The sequence below is a fragment of the Mercenaria mercenaria genome, chromosome 6 (genome assembly GCF_021730395.1).
Source record: "Mercenaria mercenaria strain notata chromosome 6, MADL_Memer_1, whole genome shotgun sequence".
NCBI classification, from domain to species: Eukaryota; Metazoa; Mollusca; class Bivalvia; order Venerida; family Veneridae; genus Mercenaria; species Mercenaria mercenaria.
This window is the reverse complement of record NC_069366.1, coordinates 82,935,001-82,953,373: the sequence shown is the minus strand read 5'-3', so window position 1 is coordinate 82,953,373 and position 18,373 is coordinate 82,935,001. Positions and strand designations below refer to the sequence as shown.

At 32.8% G+C, this 18,373-nt stretch overlaps 1 protein-coding gene across 2 annotated transcripts in view; it reads right to left on the bottom strand.

The window, feature by feature from the left end:
* Positions 1-18,373, bottom strand: part of LOC123548381 (A disintegrin and metalloproteinase with thrombospondin motifs 18-like) — a 156,186-nt gene that overhangs the window by 92,056 nt on the left and 45,757 nt on the right. For both annotated transcript variants that reach the window (XM_045335586.2, XM_045335587.2), the window contains exon 2: positions 7,468-7,624. In XM_045335586.2, the coding sequence (XP_045191521.2) occupies positions 7,468-7,624 (157 nt within the window). The remainder of the gene's footprint in view (positions 1-7,467; positions 7,625-18,373) is intronic.

The window sequence follows — 18,373 nt, the reverse complement described above, 5'->3', positions numbered from 1 at the left end:
GACCTAGTTTTTGACCCCAGATGACCCAATATCGAACTCGTCCAAGATTTTATTGAGGGTACATTCTGACCAAGTTTCATTAAGATTGGGCCAAAATTGTCACCTCTATAGTGTTAACAAGCTTTTCCTTTGATTTGACATGGTGACCTAGTTTTTGATCTCATAAGACCCAGATTCGAACTTGACCTAAATATCATCAAGATTAATATTCTGACTAAGTTTCATGAAGATAAAATCATAAATATGGCCTCTAGAGTGTTAACAAGCCTTTCCATTTATTTGATCTGGTGACCTAGTTTTTGACTCCATCTGACCTAGATTTGAAACTGACCTATATATCATCAAGATTAACATTCTAACCAAGTTTCATTAAGATATGGTCCTAAATGTGGCATCTAGAGTGTTAACTAGCTTTTCCTTTTATTTGACCTGGTGACCTAGTTTTTGACCCCAGATGACCCAATATCAAAATCATCCAAGATTTTATTGAGAGTAACATTCTGACCAAGTTTCATTAATATTGGGCTAAAATTGTCACCTCTAGAGTGTTAACAAGCTTTTCCTTTGACTTGAGCTGGTGACCTAGTTTCTGACCCCGGTTGATCCAATATCAAACTCGTCCAAGATTTTATTGAGGGTAACATTCTGACTAAGTTTCATGAAGATTGGGCCAAAATTGTGACCTCTAGAGTGTTAACAAGCTTTTCCTTTGATCTGACCTGGTGACCTAGTTTTTAATCCCAGATGACCCAATATCGAACTCGTCCAAGATTTTATTGAGGGTAACATTCTGACCAAGTTTCTTTAAGATTGGGCCAAAATTGCGACCTCTAGAGTGTAAACAGTCAAATTGTTGATGATGACGGACGGACGACGGACACAGGGCGATCACAAAAGCTCACCTTGAGCATTTTGTGCTCAGGTGAGCTAAAAATCTCAGCAGGCATATCAGACCCATAAAGTTTTCAATATTGGTCATATATCAGCTTTTCAAAGCTGACGTAATAATGTCCTATATAATGTCCTACATCATTTCTGGCAGAATCTGATAGTGGGTAGATGTTGTGGTCCTGAATTCTATACAAACCTGATCTCTGCAAGTAACTGCCGACTTCCCCACATGAATCAGAGGTGAAAGACAATTGATTTTAGACACAATATCTTTTATTAAACCATCACAGAGAACATTTGCCTCGCACAAGGATCAAACTCACAACCAAGCGATCCATTTAGATCTGTGCTCTCTCTACTGAGCTGAGCGGGCAGGTTGAATATCAGACCAATATCATATTGGCTTACCCGATACTGGCCCAATATACCAATGTTTGCTGGAAAATGGCAAACAAAAAAATCTAAATTTTTACACACACTTTGGAAGGAAATTCGTAAAGGCCTATATTTTGTGCTTACTTTGATACTGACATCAGACAAACACTTTTGAGTAACAACTATTTAAATTCTTATTTATAAAGAATTTTTGACATTTAAATTTCAACCACAGTAAGTGTATTGAATGAAAAGGATTATGGGTATTTTTCCCACCTTACATCAATAGCCATTTTGGGAATTTAACCTGACATCAAGGGTCTTTGCTGGATTTAAAGGACTTAGTTTCACTCGTATTTTTCACTAAGTAAAGCTATTTGTTTACAAATACATACATCAGAAAGGTTAACTGTAATGGCCTGTAGATTACTGCTCTTTTAGGCTAAAACTTTGTAACTAAAAACTTCTATAAGTAAGAAGTATGACGCAACACACAACTCTCATATTGTGAAGGATTTTCATATTTTCAAATTTTATTGCAACCTGTAAAATATGTCTTGTAAATCATTCCATTCTGTTTTCTTTAAACAGTAGTCTTACAAATAATAAAACAAGTGACCGAGTATTGCAGTGGCAATACAGAAGTCCCTTACTGGTGGACAACTTTGTGTTTGTCCTTTGTGGTTGTTGGCAACAGTGTTAGGACTAAAAATACTTCAAGGGATTTAGTAGCTAAGAAATAAAAACAATTTTTACTTATATTTCAATAGTGACCTTGACCGTCAACCAAGGGTCATGTGCGCAACACATAGTCTGATCATTGGGAACATTTCTGTGTAGTAATGAAAAATTCCTTCAATGCATGTAGAAGTTATTGAGTGAAACAATTTGTACTGTGACCTAAACATGGCCATTGACCTTCTAACCGACAACAAGCTTTCTTTGATCACCTGTACCTATGTATTTTCATTCCAAAGACCAATATCGAATCGCAATTATTATAGGTAACAATTATGACCAATTTTTTACATTGGCCTTGCGATAGTGAACATGTCCATTTTGATGACAAGGGACATACGACATAGGCATGCTAAATTTACATTTGTCCCGTACTAAAAAGCATAACCAAAGTTTTTATTGATCTAAGCTTTCAAGCTACTATATTTATATAATGTCCACATCAATTTGCAGCAATCTGAGGGTATTTGCCTAATATCATCCCTCCTGTTGTTCCCCCCAGATAGGGGAAAAGAAATTGATTTCAATATCGTTATTTAACAACAGGAAACATTAGCCATGCACTAATTAAAACAACCAAGCAACCTATCGCCTTCTCTGAGCGAGCGCATTGATATCACCATATCTTTGGTTTAGATATCTGGTCCCTACCCAATGATTTGCTGAAATGCAAACAAAAATCTAATTTTTACACAACTGAAGCAGAATTCTAAAGCTTATTGTTTACTTGATACTGACATCAACAAACACTTTGAGTAACAACATTTCAAGTTCTTATTAAAAATTTTGAATTTAAATTTCAACCAAAGTATGTATGAATGAAAAGGATATGTATTTTCCCACCTACACAATAGCCATTTTGGAATTAAACAGACAATCAAGGTCTATTGCGATAAAGACTAGATGACTCGTATTTTTGCTACAGGTCAGCTTATGATTGTTGACAAATACTACATCAGAAGGTTAACGAATGGCCTTAGATACTGCTTTTTAAGGCTAAAAATTGTAACTAAAAATAAAACTTATAACAAGAATATGACGCAATCACAACTCTCTAATGTAAAGGATTCATATTTCAAATTTTTGCAACGTAAAAATGTCTGTAAATCATCCATTCTGTTTCTTAACAGTGTCTTACAAATAATAAACAGTGCACTATGATGGAAACAAGATGTTCCTTTAACAGGACAACTTTGTTTGCTTGTGTTGGTAACAGTGTAGGACTAAAAATACTTCAAGATTTATACAAGAAAAAACATTTTACTTAATTCAATAGTGACCTGACCTAACAAGTCTTGCAAGCAACGACATAGTCTGTCATTGGAACATTGTCTGTGTATATGAAAAATTCCTTTCAATGCATAGATTTATTGAGTGTAAAAAAATTTTACTTGACCTAAACATGAACCTTACTTCAACCGACAATCATAGATATGTGTTGAACACTGTCCAATCAGGGGAACTATTGCGTGTAGCAAAAGAAATCAGTTAATGCATTAATTTATATAACAGTTGGAGCGAATCAATTTTACTTGACCTCATAGTGACCTTCCTTGACTACAAGATTTCATAATCATATATTTACATATTTCCCTCTAGAAGAACAAGTTTCTAAATCTACTTAAAACTTTTACAGGCAATTGCAGGATCCAGATTGCAGACAAACAGAGGCTCCTATAGTCCCACCGTTGTCCACCAGTAGGGAAAATACTTAATGTCGTACTTTAACAAGAGGTGTAAAAGGTTAAGCCATTCCTAATTTAAAACAAAAACAAGAAAATATATTGTTACCATATATCAGACCTCCGTCTGAACTCATCGATAAGAGAATAAAGGCTGCATGGTTCCTTTTGACATAATGTTTTATATATCTTTTTTCATCAAATCCCTTACTGAACGAAAGGTGCAAAATAATTGATGTTTTGATTATGATTCAGATAAATCAAAACATAATGTTAATTATGACAGCGACATTAATAGATTAATCAAAATGTTAATTAACCTTCAAGTTACAAGTACAATTAACTTCATTTGAGGGTAAAAAAATCAGTAATATATCTGCTGCCAATGTGACTTTAGGTATGTGTGACAATAAATTTCATCTTCCGTGCAAAAAATGCTTGATGATCAAATCATTGTGAAATGAAGCCAAACATTTAAAGGCCTTCAACACTTTTTAAGTAAAGTAAAGTGTGCTGCAAAATTAAGATATGCAAACGTGTTTAAAAAATTTAAACTCTGTCTGAATTTCCTTGTATTTTCTTTATTGTTCTCAATCAATTTTTCAGGAGCTTGAACTTTATTTGAAAGTTTTATCAACAAATTTAGATTTAATGATTTAAGAAACCTTAATTACTTAACGAATTATTTTAACAAATGACATGAAAAAATATGATCTTCACCTCTAGAAAAGTCTTCTTATAAATTGACCAGACAGGTTGACATTAGAAAATATTACCTTCACCCTAAGCATGAAATATTTAGAGCTGATTACACAATTTGGCATTTGATTTTGCTTGTATCTTATTATACACACCAAAACAGATGTGTACAGAAACACTATCACCAACGGTTAGCCATAAATTATTTGTTGCAAAATATTAAAGACAATAGATGTGATGCAGGATGATTTGTGCATGGTTGTCTGGGAGGAAAACAATATTGTCTATTTATCTGATTTTATGGTTTAACCCTTTAATACCCTGCTAAATTTCTGAAATGGACTGGCCCATCTTTCAATCTGGACAGTAATATTAACTGCTGAAAGGGGTGCTGACCAAAAGTATACTGACTGAATGGCGAACAGTGCAGATCATGATCAGACTGCACAAATGCAAAGGCGGAATCCTTAACATTATTAATCATGTTAGATCTTCTGAAAATTATAGTTCTTCTATCAGCTAGCTGTCCGGACTGTGAACCTCATAAGTGGGGGCTGGGGACCAGTCTCTGAATGCAACCTCCCCATTGGTCAATTTCTAGACTCTGTCCAGAAAGAGCCAATCAGATTCTTGAGTGTTTTGACTGGTTCCCTGGGACACAGTGCTCAAGGGTGACTCATTGCAAGCAAAGTAAATCAAATAAATGCTTGAAATGTAATGTGAAAATTGCACAATTATTTTGCATTTCATGTCTCATTGATGTCTAAATGCATGAACAACTAAATTCTCATGAAAAATTACATTATGTAAATTTCCTTATACTTTAAGTAAACATGCAATATGAGTCATATGAAAAATATAATTTTGTCTCACAAATTAATGAACTATAAAATCGTTTTTTGTTCAAGGATGGTTTAGTTTTGTGTATCAAAGTAATTTAAACGTGACAGTTAAGTTTTTACCAGTATTCAACGAAAACATTAAAATTTTAATTTACTTATTTGACTGAAGTTAAATGTTGTTCTTTGAACAGTATTTCAGTTACGGCATGGCCATGAGGTAATCTAGTCAGTGCTCCTGGGTTCTGTACCAGTCTGTAAGTAGCTGATAACTTCCCCACTTGAACCAAAGTTGGAAGGTGAACAAGGCCTAATAGTGTCTTAAGAATACTTATTTCACCTGGGAATCAGACTTGAAGCCTCTTGCTGCACTGTCTTAATTGTGCTTCTACATACTGTGCTCATATGGGAAGGTTGGTAAAACACTCAGTATCCTAACTTGTTTTACTCTACAATGAACACCTATTTTGTGCTGTCAGACCAGTGCTTGTGGCTAGGTATAAAAAATGCTGAAGTCAGCATTTCACACATACTACATCAATTGACATGCCAATTTCTGATATTGTTCCAGGCAAAAGCTGAGATTAACCTTTAATTATTAGGAAGCCTTCTACTGCAAGAGGCCAACATAAAAATGGCTAGAGTGCAAGTTTCAATGCCAGTTATTTGTAGAATATAATATCTGCATCATCCACAGCAAATAAAATGCACACAAATATCTGCACTGTAATGCATTTCATACACAGAAGAAAGGATTGGGAAATGAAATCACGAACTCCAGTACATACAAAAGGAAACGTGCAGTTTTTCTAAACTGTAAGGCCTTTCTTAACATTGCATTTTTACAGAAGCCAAATGCACACCTAATTAATTCTTTATCAATCAGCTAAATCTATGCTGATTTCACATTATTGTAAAAATACATGCTTTATCTACAACAGTTGCATACACCATCATCGTTGGTGCGCCTGCATTATACTCCCACTGTGAGATAAATTTCAATTAATCAAATTTTTCGCTTAAGTCACAAAACTGTATCTGTGACTAATGTGGTTTTTTTTCTTCAAATATTTACATAAAAGCGTAATTATAATATATCGGATTGACCACAGGTGCGATAAGAAATATGAAATAAAGAAATGCATACAATTTCTCAAAGATGAAGTGTCGCTAATCGTCGTGGATGGCAAGCTAGCGTATGAATTACCGCCAACTGAAATCTAAGACGTCAGCGATGGTCATTAGTAATAAACTTCATAAAGCATATTAACAGAATTCATAAATTAAATTTAATGCGTCTTTTCACATTTGAACACGAGATTAACTGCCTCTTTTCAATAATGATTTGTTTCGCAAGGATGGGGTATATTTCATTACAGGCCCGCTACATATTTTATTCAGTTCTGCACCACCTGCAGTTTATATAAGTAACATTAAAAATAATGAAACTTCACATTAAAATATAATTAATATATACCAATACCCAAAAATGTGATGTAATTTCAACCCTGGCATGTGGTGATTGAAAAAAAATAACAATAAAACGGAATGCATTGTTCGGCCCCTTTAGATTAATTTACTAATGAAAAGTTTAATCAACATACAAGTTCTTTATTAAGACATTATAATTACTCATTGGTTTGGTAACATTTAATACATCTTTTCTTATAATTATAAACAATTAAAAATGCAAGAATAAGCACGGCTAGTATTTTATTGCATACTTTAAGCTCTCATACAAGGCATTATTTCATTGAATGGTGATCGAAAATTTGATATAGCAGCAGTAACAAGACCCTGACACTAATACCTGTTTTAAGACATTTGTCTCATGTCAGCCTCCCAAGGATTTCAACCAGAAAATGTGGTGGAAATTCAAATTTTCAAGCTCTGCTGCAAGTGGGATTTCAACTTTTGATGCCAGGACTATATATGCTACCCCTATATCCCTACTATAAAGATCTGGAAATAATTATTTGATTTGATTAAATGACTTTTTCAACAATATTTTAGCATTCAGTTGAATTATGTTCCTGGACACTCTACCTGGTAAATATTAATCTATTCTCTGCAAGTTCCCCACACAAGATGGAGGACAAACGACCTTAGACCTCAGCCAATCATCATGAAAAACATATGCCTTAGTTGGAAATTACCAATATCCAGCTTGGATTTGATCAGATCTAACCTGATGGAAATTTGATAATTACATCACTTTGACTGTATTATTTGAAAAAGAATACCTTCCGAAGTTGTTGTCGAATGTGTTGATTTTTCATGGTTGCTATGACTATGTTTATGGTTGCTATGGCTTTGGTTTCTATTATGATGACCCTGGTTGCTATGGTTATGGTTGCTATTGTGATGATTGTGTCCAGATATACCAGAAACAGATAAAACCTGCAAAGAAAGAAACCAAAGCATTATTTAAACAAGTCTATTCGTAGGAAAAAGATTTTTTGAAGTCAAGCATTTTCTGTAAATTACTCTAAAAGTCACAAATTCACTGTAGATACTAGATTAATTAATGATAACAATAACAATGGTTTTATTTCTAACTGCTAAAATTCATGAATAGCATGACATGAAAAATATCAGTCTTAAGTACTATCAAGAGATCCTAGTGCTGATATATATATATCATGGCCGCCAGAGGGTATATATATATATATATATTAAAGTCAAACCTGTTTGTAAAGACCACCCTCTGGCGGCCATGATTTTTAACGAATCAAAATAATTTGAACAATATTGGTAGAGGGTGACACACAAGGACCATTTGTGCAAAATTATTTAAAAAATCCGGCCAGCAGTTTCACACAAGAAGATTTTTAAAGTTTCCACTATATACATATAGTAAAAAGTGGCCATGCCCTCTGGCAGCCATATTTTTTGGCGAATAAAAATAATTTGAACAATCTTGTAAGAGGGTCACACAAGGACCATTTGTGTAAAATTATTTCAATATCGGACCATTGGTTCAGGAGGAGATGTCGTTTGACGATTTTTCTATTTTTAGCTCTGGCGGGCTATTGTGCAACCAAGCGGAACCATTTGAACAAAATTGGAAGAGAACCATTCAAGGAACATCCAGGCCAAGTTTCATCAAAATCAATTCAGTGGTTTTGGAGGATATGTCATTTAAACACAACTGTTGATGACGGACGACTTGACGGACGGACGATGGACACAGCATGATCACAATACCTCACCATGAGCACTTTGTACTCAGGTGAGCTAAAAAAACTAAAATATAAGAACTGGCTGATTGCCTCAAAATTCTTTTACACCAGTAACTGCCACTTTATTTGATTTCCATCTTTATGTTTTTTCTGCCAGTTTTTTTTTTTACCTTGCAAGTCATATTGTTTCTGATTAGCATTTACAAATGTACAATTTCCTCTGCCTACACAAATACTAGTTGAACTATTCATATTTCATTCTGAAAATGAATGTATTAAAGATAAACTATCAATGTAAAATCAGGAAAAGAAATCATTACAACAGCAAAGATGTATCACTGATTAGATTATAGTACTGTCATATTAAATCCAATCACTATACTAAAATATACTTTTATCTTCCAACTAGCCTTTATCTATGTGAAGCTCTGAAAATTACAATTTTATAGATTAACCCTTAGCCTGCTGGCAGCAAGTGATCTGTGCAGTCTGATCATGGTCTGCACTTTTCACCATTCAATTAGTATATTTTCGGTAAACACCCCTTTTAACAGTTAACGGTACTGTCCAAATTGAAAGATGGACAAGTTCATTATAGAAATTTAGCAGGGTAAGGGTTAAACTTTTCTGAAAATGTAAAGTGAAAATCACAGAAGAAAATTAGAAAAACAATTGCCTTTCTGTGAATATATTCTACTTCTCTCTTTTTTCTTATGGACTCAGGGTGACACATGTTTGTGTCTGAACAGGATCAGTGATACGTTTTTTCTGTTTAAAAGTCCTGAGAGCCATAGAAAATATATATGCAAAAAAATGCCCTATAACTTCTATGTTGGGGTTCTGGCAACTATATTACACTCCACTTGAAAAAGCTTTTTTATTCTAAATGTAGAGGTGATCTAGTCACCATTGCATCAGATCATAGGACAGTCATGGTCAATGTCAAGGCCAATACTATTTTTTGCATTCAGAATATCCATCACAATTCTTCATTAATGGTATTAAAAGATAATAGTTCCAGATCAAATCTATTTGGCTTACAATCCGCTAAAAATACCGTATATCAAATCCCTTTGGCTTACAATCACCTAAAAATTCTGTAGATCGAATGCCTTGGGCTTACAATCCCCTAAAAATTATGTAGATCAAACCCCTTTGGCTTACAATCCCCTTAAATATCATTAATCAAATCCTTTTGACTTACAGTCCCCTCAAAACACCTTAGAACATATACCTTTGGTTTACTATGCCCTCAAAATACTATAAATCAAATCCCTTTGACTTACAACCCCCTCTAAATACTTATGTATCATACCCCTTTGGCTTACTATCCCCTCTAAATACTTATGTATCATACCCCTTTGGCTTACTATCCCCTCAAATTACTATAAATTAAACCCCTTTGACTTACAATCCCTTCAAAATACTTGAATCTAAAACCTCAACATCATTTAATGACTGTCAAAATCGAAAACGATCTGTCATACTTATAAATTATATGCCTAGAAATGACACAGTGTTAATTTAATGTAGTTCAAGGTTTTAAATTTCATTACAATTTTAAATAGATGTAAACAAAAAACACAAGACAACAAAACTTTGAATAATGATTGAAATAAATCATGTTCACATAATAAATTTTGGCAGATGCACCAAGAGGGAGTCATCTTTTTACACGACCAGGGGAAGCACTCATCGATACTTCATATAAAACTTGCTCCGTCACAGGATGACTTGGATTTAAGTCATAACGGTGTCAACGGAGAACAAAAGTATTCTTTCTTCACCTAGAACGTTGACAATTTTATATGTAAAAGATGTAGACGAAATTGGAGAAGTAACGACCCATTCATTAAGAAACAGACACACTGACAACAACAGCAGTAACAAAGTGAAACACTACCCCCACAAAAATAAATCATAAAATCACATCATAAAATGATCTACCCTGAAGTCAGTCCACGTCTTACAAAGTATAGGTGAACCTGCATTTAATGTCCCTTTCAGCAACCATTGCAAGTTAATATAGTGCAAAATATTTAATCAGAGATCTTGGTAGTATAATTGTTGTTAGAGAATCAAAACCCCTGTTTTAAATGACACTGCCACTGTATTAAATGACACTTTTCTATAATGACATGTACTGTTATCAGATGTATTAAATGACATCTCTACAAGGACAACTATTGTAATTAGAGAATCAAAATCCCTGTATTAAATGACACCTCAAGAGCTTGTGAACAACTCTCATTTTGCTCATTATGTTGTAAGGAACTCAAAGGTTTGTGTACAACCCTCATTATGTTATAATTAACTCAAGAGCTTGTTAACAAACCACATTATTGTTATAAGGAGCTCAAAAGCTTATGAACAACCCTTGGTACATTACAAGGAACCCAAGATCTTGTGAACAACCCTAATTATGTTTTAAGGAACTCAAAACCTTGCAAATAACCATTAATATATTATAAGGTTAACAAAATATCTTTATGTTAAAAGGTCCTCATTATATTACAAGGAACTAAAAGGTTTGTGAGTATGCAACCCTCTTTATGTCATCAGGAACTCGAACATTTGTGAACGACCCTCATTATGTTATAAGGAACCCGAAGAGTCTAAAATTACAAGGTAACTCATCCATCATATCTTGATTTTTATGATTTAAAGAGAACAAAAATTAGTTTAATCTGTAATTAATAATGTGTTGGCAGTTCATTTTCTGTTGTCAAAGATGGCATGGGAAAGGTATAAAATATACTGTATCATCATGCATGTGCTTTCAATGTGGACTTAATTTATTTATGGTTTTTATATTCATAGTCTCATATTGCAACAAAATGACAATTAAAAAGGTAATTTAGAAATAATCCTTTGATTATTGAAGAAATGCTGATATCAGCAGTCCGAAATTAAATGGGATAAAAATGGAAAGCATAAGACATTTTTTTTTGCTATTGTAGCAAACAATATTTTTTTTTGCAAATTTCAGCAGACATGCTTTTTTTCCACAAATTTTCTGAGGTTTTTGACCTTGCTGACACCTAGCCTACATCTATCCATTATTTACTTAATATTACTTAAGTTTATATATGGATATAATATTAATTGTGGTCTTAACTGTGTCTTATTAAATAGTCTATAAGCAAACAGTGTTACTGTAAATATTAATGTTAGACTAAGGTAATTCCAGTTTCTTTCAGATGAATCAGGTCAGGTATATTTGTTTTTCATGTAATGGCTGCGGCTGTATTTAGCTACATTATATAATCTTTTTTTGCAGTATTTCTTTAACAAAGTTTAATCCATAAGAATTTCATCATTTGTCATACAGTAAAATTAATGAAACTTTCGACAGACTTGCAATTTCAAGACCAGAGGCAATAAAACTCCAAATACCACAATATGACTGGTCATTATATACCGAGCGCAATTTCAAAATCAGCCAATGGCAATCTTGCACTCTGAGACTGATCTTCAATTTAATTTCAGTATTCTATCACCTTGCAATAACTTCTTCATAAAAATTTATCCTTCGAAAAAATGGTTTTGGTGTAAAGATGGCTTCTTATCTGCCTCCTTCTTAAAGAATTATCCTTTGAGTCAAAAAGATTTATTTCAGCCCTAGTTATGACAATGTCCATTTCTAATAGATTCCTAATTTAAACTGAATTACTAAACTACTATATCAGCTGCTGCGGCTATAAAAATGAGTTTGGAAACCAGTCTAAGAATAAAAACTTGCCATTGGTCAATTTCAAATGTGTTTTCAGAAACAGCCAATCAGATGCTAGAGTTTTGAGACTGGTCTTCAAACTCAGTTTTCCAACCATGAACCCAAGTAACAGATTGTGAAAACTTTTTATTATTACAGGGACTGACAACACTATTTTTTTCTGCGGGTCTAAATTTAAAATCATAGAAAAGTACAAACTTTATATCTCATCTGCAGATGCAATTTTCTTCATTGATATACAGGTGTCTTTAAGGCCTCCCCTGCATGTTGCAAATCATTTTTCCTATATTTTATTACTGATAGCATCATAATGGCAGGTGAAATTTATATCTGCTTGAGAAATAGTCTGTAATAATATAGGCCATTATAGTTTTTGATAGTAAAACAGGCTGTAAATATATAGGCCATTATAGTAATAGTTAATACAGTGCGTTCAAAAATAAGTGAGAATAGTTTCAAACAAACAGGAACTGGTCAATCAATTCAAGTCTTTTATGAATATCTGATTGACCAATGATACTATGCATTTCTAATAACAGTATTCTAAGATAACTTTGGAAGTACTAAAGCTGTAAATATGGGTCAATTTCTGCAATGGCCGCAGAAAAAATTTGTAAATATGGGTCAGTTTCTGCAATGGTCACAGAAAAAAATTGTATACGGGTTAAGTTCGGTCATGACAGCAAAACATGCAACATAGGTTTTAAGTAGAAGTCAATTTCTGTACTGAAAGCAAACTAGGATGTAAATATTGGTCAATTTCTCCTTTCTGACTGCAAAACTGGCAAAAAAGCTGTAAATATTGGTCAATTTCTGGTCTGACATCAAAATAGGCTGTATAAATATGGGTCATTTTCTGTTCTGATATCAAAACAGTCGAATTCTGTCCTGACAGCAAACGGGCTGTAAATATGGGTTGGTTTTTCATTTTTCTCATAAGGCTGTAGATATTAGTAAAGTAGCCATTAGTAAAGTAAAATGGGGTTCCACAATTATTTTTTTTCTGATCCGATAGTGAAATAGCAATTATTTCAGTCAGATTTAGAAGTATAACCTCATTTACACTTTTGATTACAAGTGCCACGACATTTATGACTATATCATTTCTGTTACAATGTCATTTATTTAAATAATTCTCTGTTTATACCATGCAAGTCTGAACCAAAGCTGCCTTAAATGGAGGCATATCAGATAATTAATTGCCGCAAGGTAAGAAAAATTTCAAATTTTGTATTTATTTTCTGTTATAGTCTAACATATGTCAGATTTGTTAGGCTAAGAATGTGGTAAAAAGTGGAAAATATCCTTAAATATTGCTACCACATCATTTGTTAATGAAACAGGTTTTTTTTTTATATCACAGTGCAAAATTTCTTAGCATCATATATCACGTTGCAGGCTAGCCAATACCTACAAGATGATGCAAAATAAGTGTCACTGACACAAGACGTGATGGACATATTCAATTTCGAAAATGAAGATAATTCATTAACAATTTTCGAGGTATTGATGAATAATTAGAACTTTAAAAAAGAAATTCCAGACATGCAAATAATGATTTGAATTTTAACCATCAAATAAACATGATAGATGCGTTATTACGTTAATTACAATGTTGCACATCAACAGATGATATTTTGATTGCTGATAATATATCTCCATAATAAATCATAAATGATAGGTGACTGTGCAAACAATAACAGTTGATCACTTTTTCACATCTCTGCGTAATTATTTTAAATTTCTTCAACACTGAAAAAAAAATGTCCAAACTTGATTATTTTATCTAATTACCTGTACCAACCAATAACACTGTGTTCATCATAAGCTTGATAAGCCCGTCTTCTTTGATACCAAAAAGAACATTTTGAAGAATTTAATGGAGAAGCTGGTGCGAAGCGTTTTCCGGGTCATGCTGTGAATTTTATATGAGACATCTAGCAACAATCAAAATTTAATAATGAAATATATAGTTTTATGATTCAGTAAACGCCTCTAAGATAAGGAAATTTCTTTTTAACAATATTAAGTGAATAATATATAACAAAACAAATAAACATCAAAGGGGAAAACAACAACATCAAAATGTATTCTTCACAAAAGGAGGTAAATTCAGATCGTTCTTTATCAGAAACTTGAATAATATCAAGTAACTTCGTACTAAGTTTAATATGTCTCAAAAATGAAAAAATAATGTAAATTTATCAACAAATTGGGTGACACAACCTGTTTATAGTGCAATATTTTGACAATATGGGTAATTTGAATGCAATAAAGAGTATAAAACGAGCGCCTTGTCACACCTTTCGAGACAAATATATCAAAGAATAGCGACCATTTTCACAATTGAGAATGAACAAGTCTGAATAAATAAAGTTATTATCTTTTACTATTAAATTTTATTCGGGCCAGGAAGAGCGAAATTGTAAATTTAGAAAAAAAACGAATGCTTATTACTAATCTATAATGTAAAAGAATGCATCTATTCCAAAGCAATTTTAAAATTTCACAATTCAATGTAACAAAAAAAAGGTGACACACTGTAATTCAGATTTTCAACTCCCCAGACACTGTCAAGATTATGAGATTACTATCTGGGTGGGGTATATAACATTGTTAGAGTTGTCATATTATGAATGCGACTGAATACGCTTACGAATAAAGAACTACACAGAATCCTAAAAACTACTTTTTCATAGATTTTCAATAAAAATGAAATTATCTGAACACTTTGTAAAATAAGGATTTCAGAATTTATAAACTTAAAAGTATCAATATAAGATCTTACACAAGTGTTTTTTCATATTGAATTTATGAAACAAGTTAACTGAATTAAATAATAAAATGTGAGGCTCTACCAACCATCAAGCAAGTTTTTTAATTCGAAATGGAAAGACACTAATGTAACATACTTTAGATTTAAGTTTCTTCTTTCTTTTCCTATTATACACGAATAAATTCGATCAACATATTCTATACTTATGAAATGATGTTAACATCAAATGTTAATTACACTTGTAATTATCAAGAAGCGCTGATATATGCAAAGAGGAAACTAAATTAGAGGAAAGGGTTTGGCATGATTGTAAGGTGCTGGGCAGGTTTGGTGAGGGGCGTCAGCTTGGAATGAAGTGATACTAAGCATTAATTAATAACTTGTACTTTTTTTGTGTGGGGATGGGTTTTTTTTGTCGGAGTTGGAGGGGAAGCAATGTGGATTTGGCTCTCTGCATATTGTCTCATAACCATCTACCTATATTACAAGTTTCAAGTCGATACATTGAATGGTTTTTAAGTTAATTACTCCAGACACAAAAAATGATGACAGATCATGTGACATCTGAGATCAAATGGTGACCTTGACCTAATGTCCTAGTTCATTTACTATGCACATCATCTCATTGCCATTTACCTATATGCTAAGTTTGAAATAAATAGTATTATACCCGTGAATAGTTATTAGTTACAGACATGAAATATGACCGAGATTTGATATTGCTATGACCAAGACATTTGACCCAGTTCATCATCATGCATTTTGCACATTTACTCATTGTCACCTACGTATATGCTTAGTTAAAAGACAATACCTTAAATGGTTATTAAGTTATGCTCAAGAAAAGAAATATTATGAAAGGACAGACTGATCTAGATGCACGTGCCATGACATAACACATGTCCATTTTTCCAAAACGGAGCTATAAAAATATGACACTGTGTTGCTTCACTATCACGAAGACGTATGGTAAGTCATAGTTTCAAATACCATAATGTTGGAATTAGAGACTTGCATGTTAGCATGTTAACTTTACAGAGCAAAACCTGTTACTGCAACAAAATAAATTCTAGTAGTGCCCTAGATTTTTCGAGACTAACATTTAAATATAATTATGTCACATTTTGTACCAAACAGTTGTCTCTGATATAAGCCAGATAGAGATCTGAGAATTTTACATGGTGTTGATATAATTAAAACAAGTGTTCTTTACATTTATAGGAAATATGCTTTTGTGTAGACACCACTAACAATGTTAATCAATAATTGACCTAGAAAACATATAAAAACATGTTGATCCACCTTCTATGTAATCCTTTAAAATTGTCTCTGAGCAGATATAAGGCTATGTGTTCACTTTTCATAAGCATGTATACTGGCACTTGTTGTATAAACACGTGACCTCGAAATCCTGGTACTAGTATAATACCTCAAGAATAGCTATCACTTGCGTATACAGACTTAACTTTGCTACTCCCATGAAAGATGACCATGGTGACTGAAACCAGCATAGTGAGGGCAAGTTATTTATTTGTGTCTACAACGTCAGTCTGTATCTGTATGTCTGTTAATCAGTTGTCTGTTATCGCAAAATTTGTCACAAATTCTCCAAATGCTGAATATCTACCAAATTTGGCAGAAAACGAACAAGACAGACACATGACTACTGACAACTCTTCACAATATGGACAATGGTTAAATGCAATATAGCAATATTTTAGTGCACAAGTTAACAGGTAAAAATAATTTTGACTCATTACATAAAAGACACAACTTTAAACTTGACACTCAAAAGCTGTTTTTAAATCTAAATCTTAGATAAATTACTCTAATGCAAATATTAACAACCGGATTAAGAAAAATCCTGAAAAAATCCCGGTTGATCGGCAAGTGTATGTTTTATAATAGGTTCAAAAACTTGGGAAAGGTAAATGGATTAAACTAAATAAGTGACTGGGCTAAGCCCACGTTTGAAGTTGGGTAGGAGGGCTAAGAGTTTAAATGATTACGATACATAGCAACCTATGAACTCACACACTTATATTTCCTTTAAAAAATATATAAATGTGTGAATTTTTTTTGAAATAAGACTGAAATGAACAGCTACACAAAGTAAAATCCTTATTCAAAAACATGGCAATATATTACAGACAAAACAATCAATCACAGAAATATCTAAACATGGTAATTCATATTCTTTTCAAGGACTTTTTTTTTCGCTTTTCGAAGACTATTTTTGTCAAAACCACATCATGAAATCTTAATTCTGTGTGAAAGTACATGCAATTTTCTCCATAATTTAGGTATTTCTTACAGTTTTTATACGTTTTGGGAGCTTCACAGGCAAGCATCGAATTCAAGGACTTTTCAAGACACAAAGTAAATATTCAAGGCATAGAATTACCCTACAGACATCAAGTAAAATCCATATTCAAGACAATGATATCTATCCAAAATAAAAGCCATATTCAAGACATATAATGATAATTTACAGATATTAAATAATATCCATATTCAAAATTATAAAAATATCTTTAAAACAAACTTAAAGGCGTGTATCATTAATTCAAAAAAAGTTCCTAAAATGCTATAATGGAAAAAGTTTCATTGAACGATTGAAAAGTGTAAAAACATACCAACAACAAATTATTGAAGACATAAAATTATTTGACTATATCATAATCATTCAGTACACCATTGAAATCATTTACAAGCCACATAGAACTAAACAATATGATCATATGCATCAGATCAGAATCAGTCTGTCAAGTTTTGAAACCAGTCTCAAAACTCACACAATGATTGGTTCATCCTGAGCTCAATTCTAGGACTGACCAATAGAAAAGTTGTATTTTAAGACTAGTCTCCAAACTCAACTTTTATAACCTTGAAACCTGGTGCTCGACACTAATATGAATGTTAAAAGATTTTACTATACTCTGACACTCAAACTACAAAATGCACTCTGTTGAATACTTGGCTTTAACCTCTATGGTATCTTTTCATTTTAGTTAACTATAGTTTACACTTTCTCCAAACTCTCAAATGCACCCAGAGTGTAACTTTTTCGATGAAATTTGAATCGAGACCTTTCAGGTTGAGCAGGTCCTTATATAATTCTATATGGGTATCAGGAACTAAACGTACCTAAATTGTCAAACTATGCATACCACATGCACACTTGTAACTCCTTAGTCTAAGCCCATTTAACTGTACGCATCTTTGAACATGACTTTATCCATTTTTGCATGATTTAAATTTAAATGGCTGTTGAATAATTACCCGAAGCACGAGCATAAAATCGTTGTCATTAGACGTATACTTTTTTCTCATCAAAGGACATTGTATTTCACATTAAAAATGTAAAAGAAACACACGTAGGTTGACATGCGGTAGATTTAGTGGCTGTGTACTGGTTTTAGTATTGTAATTAAGTGGTAAAAAGTTACGATGATACG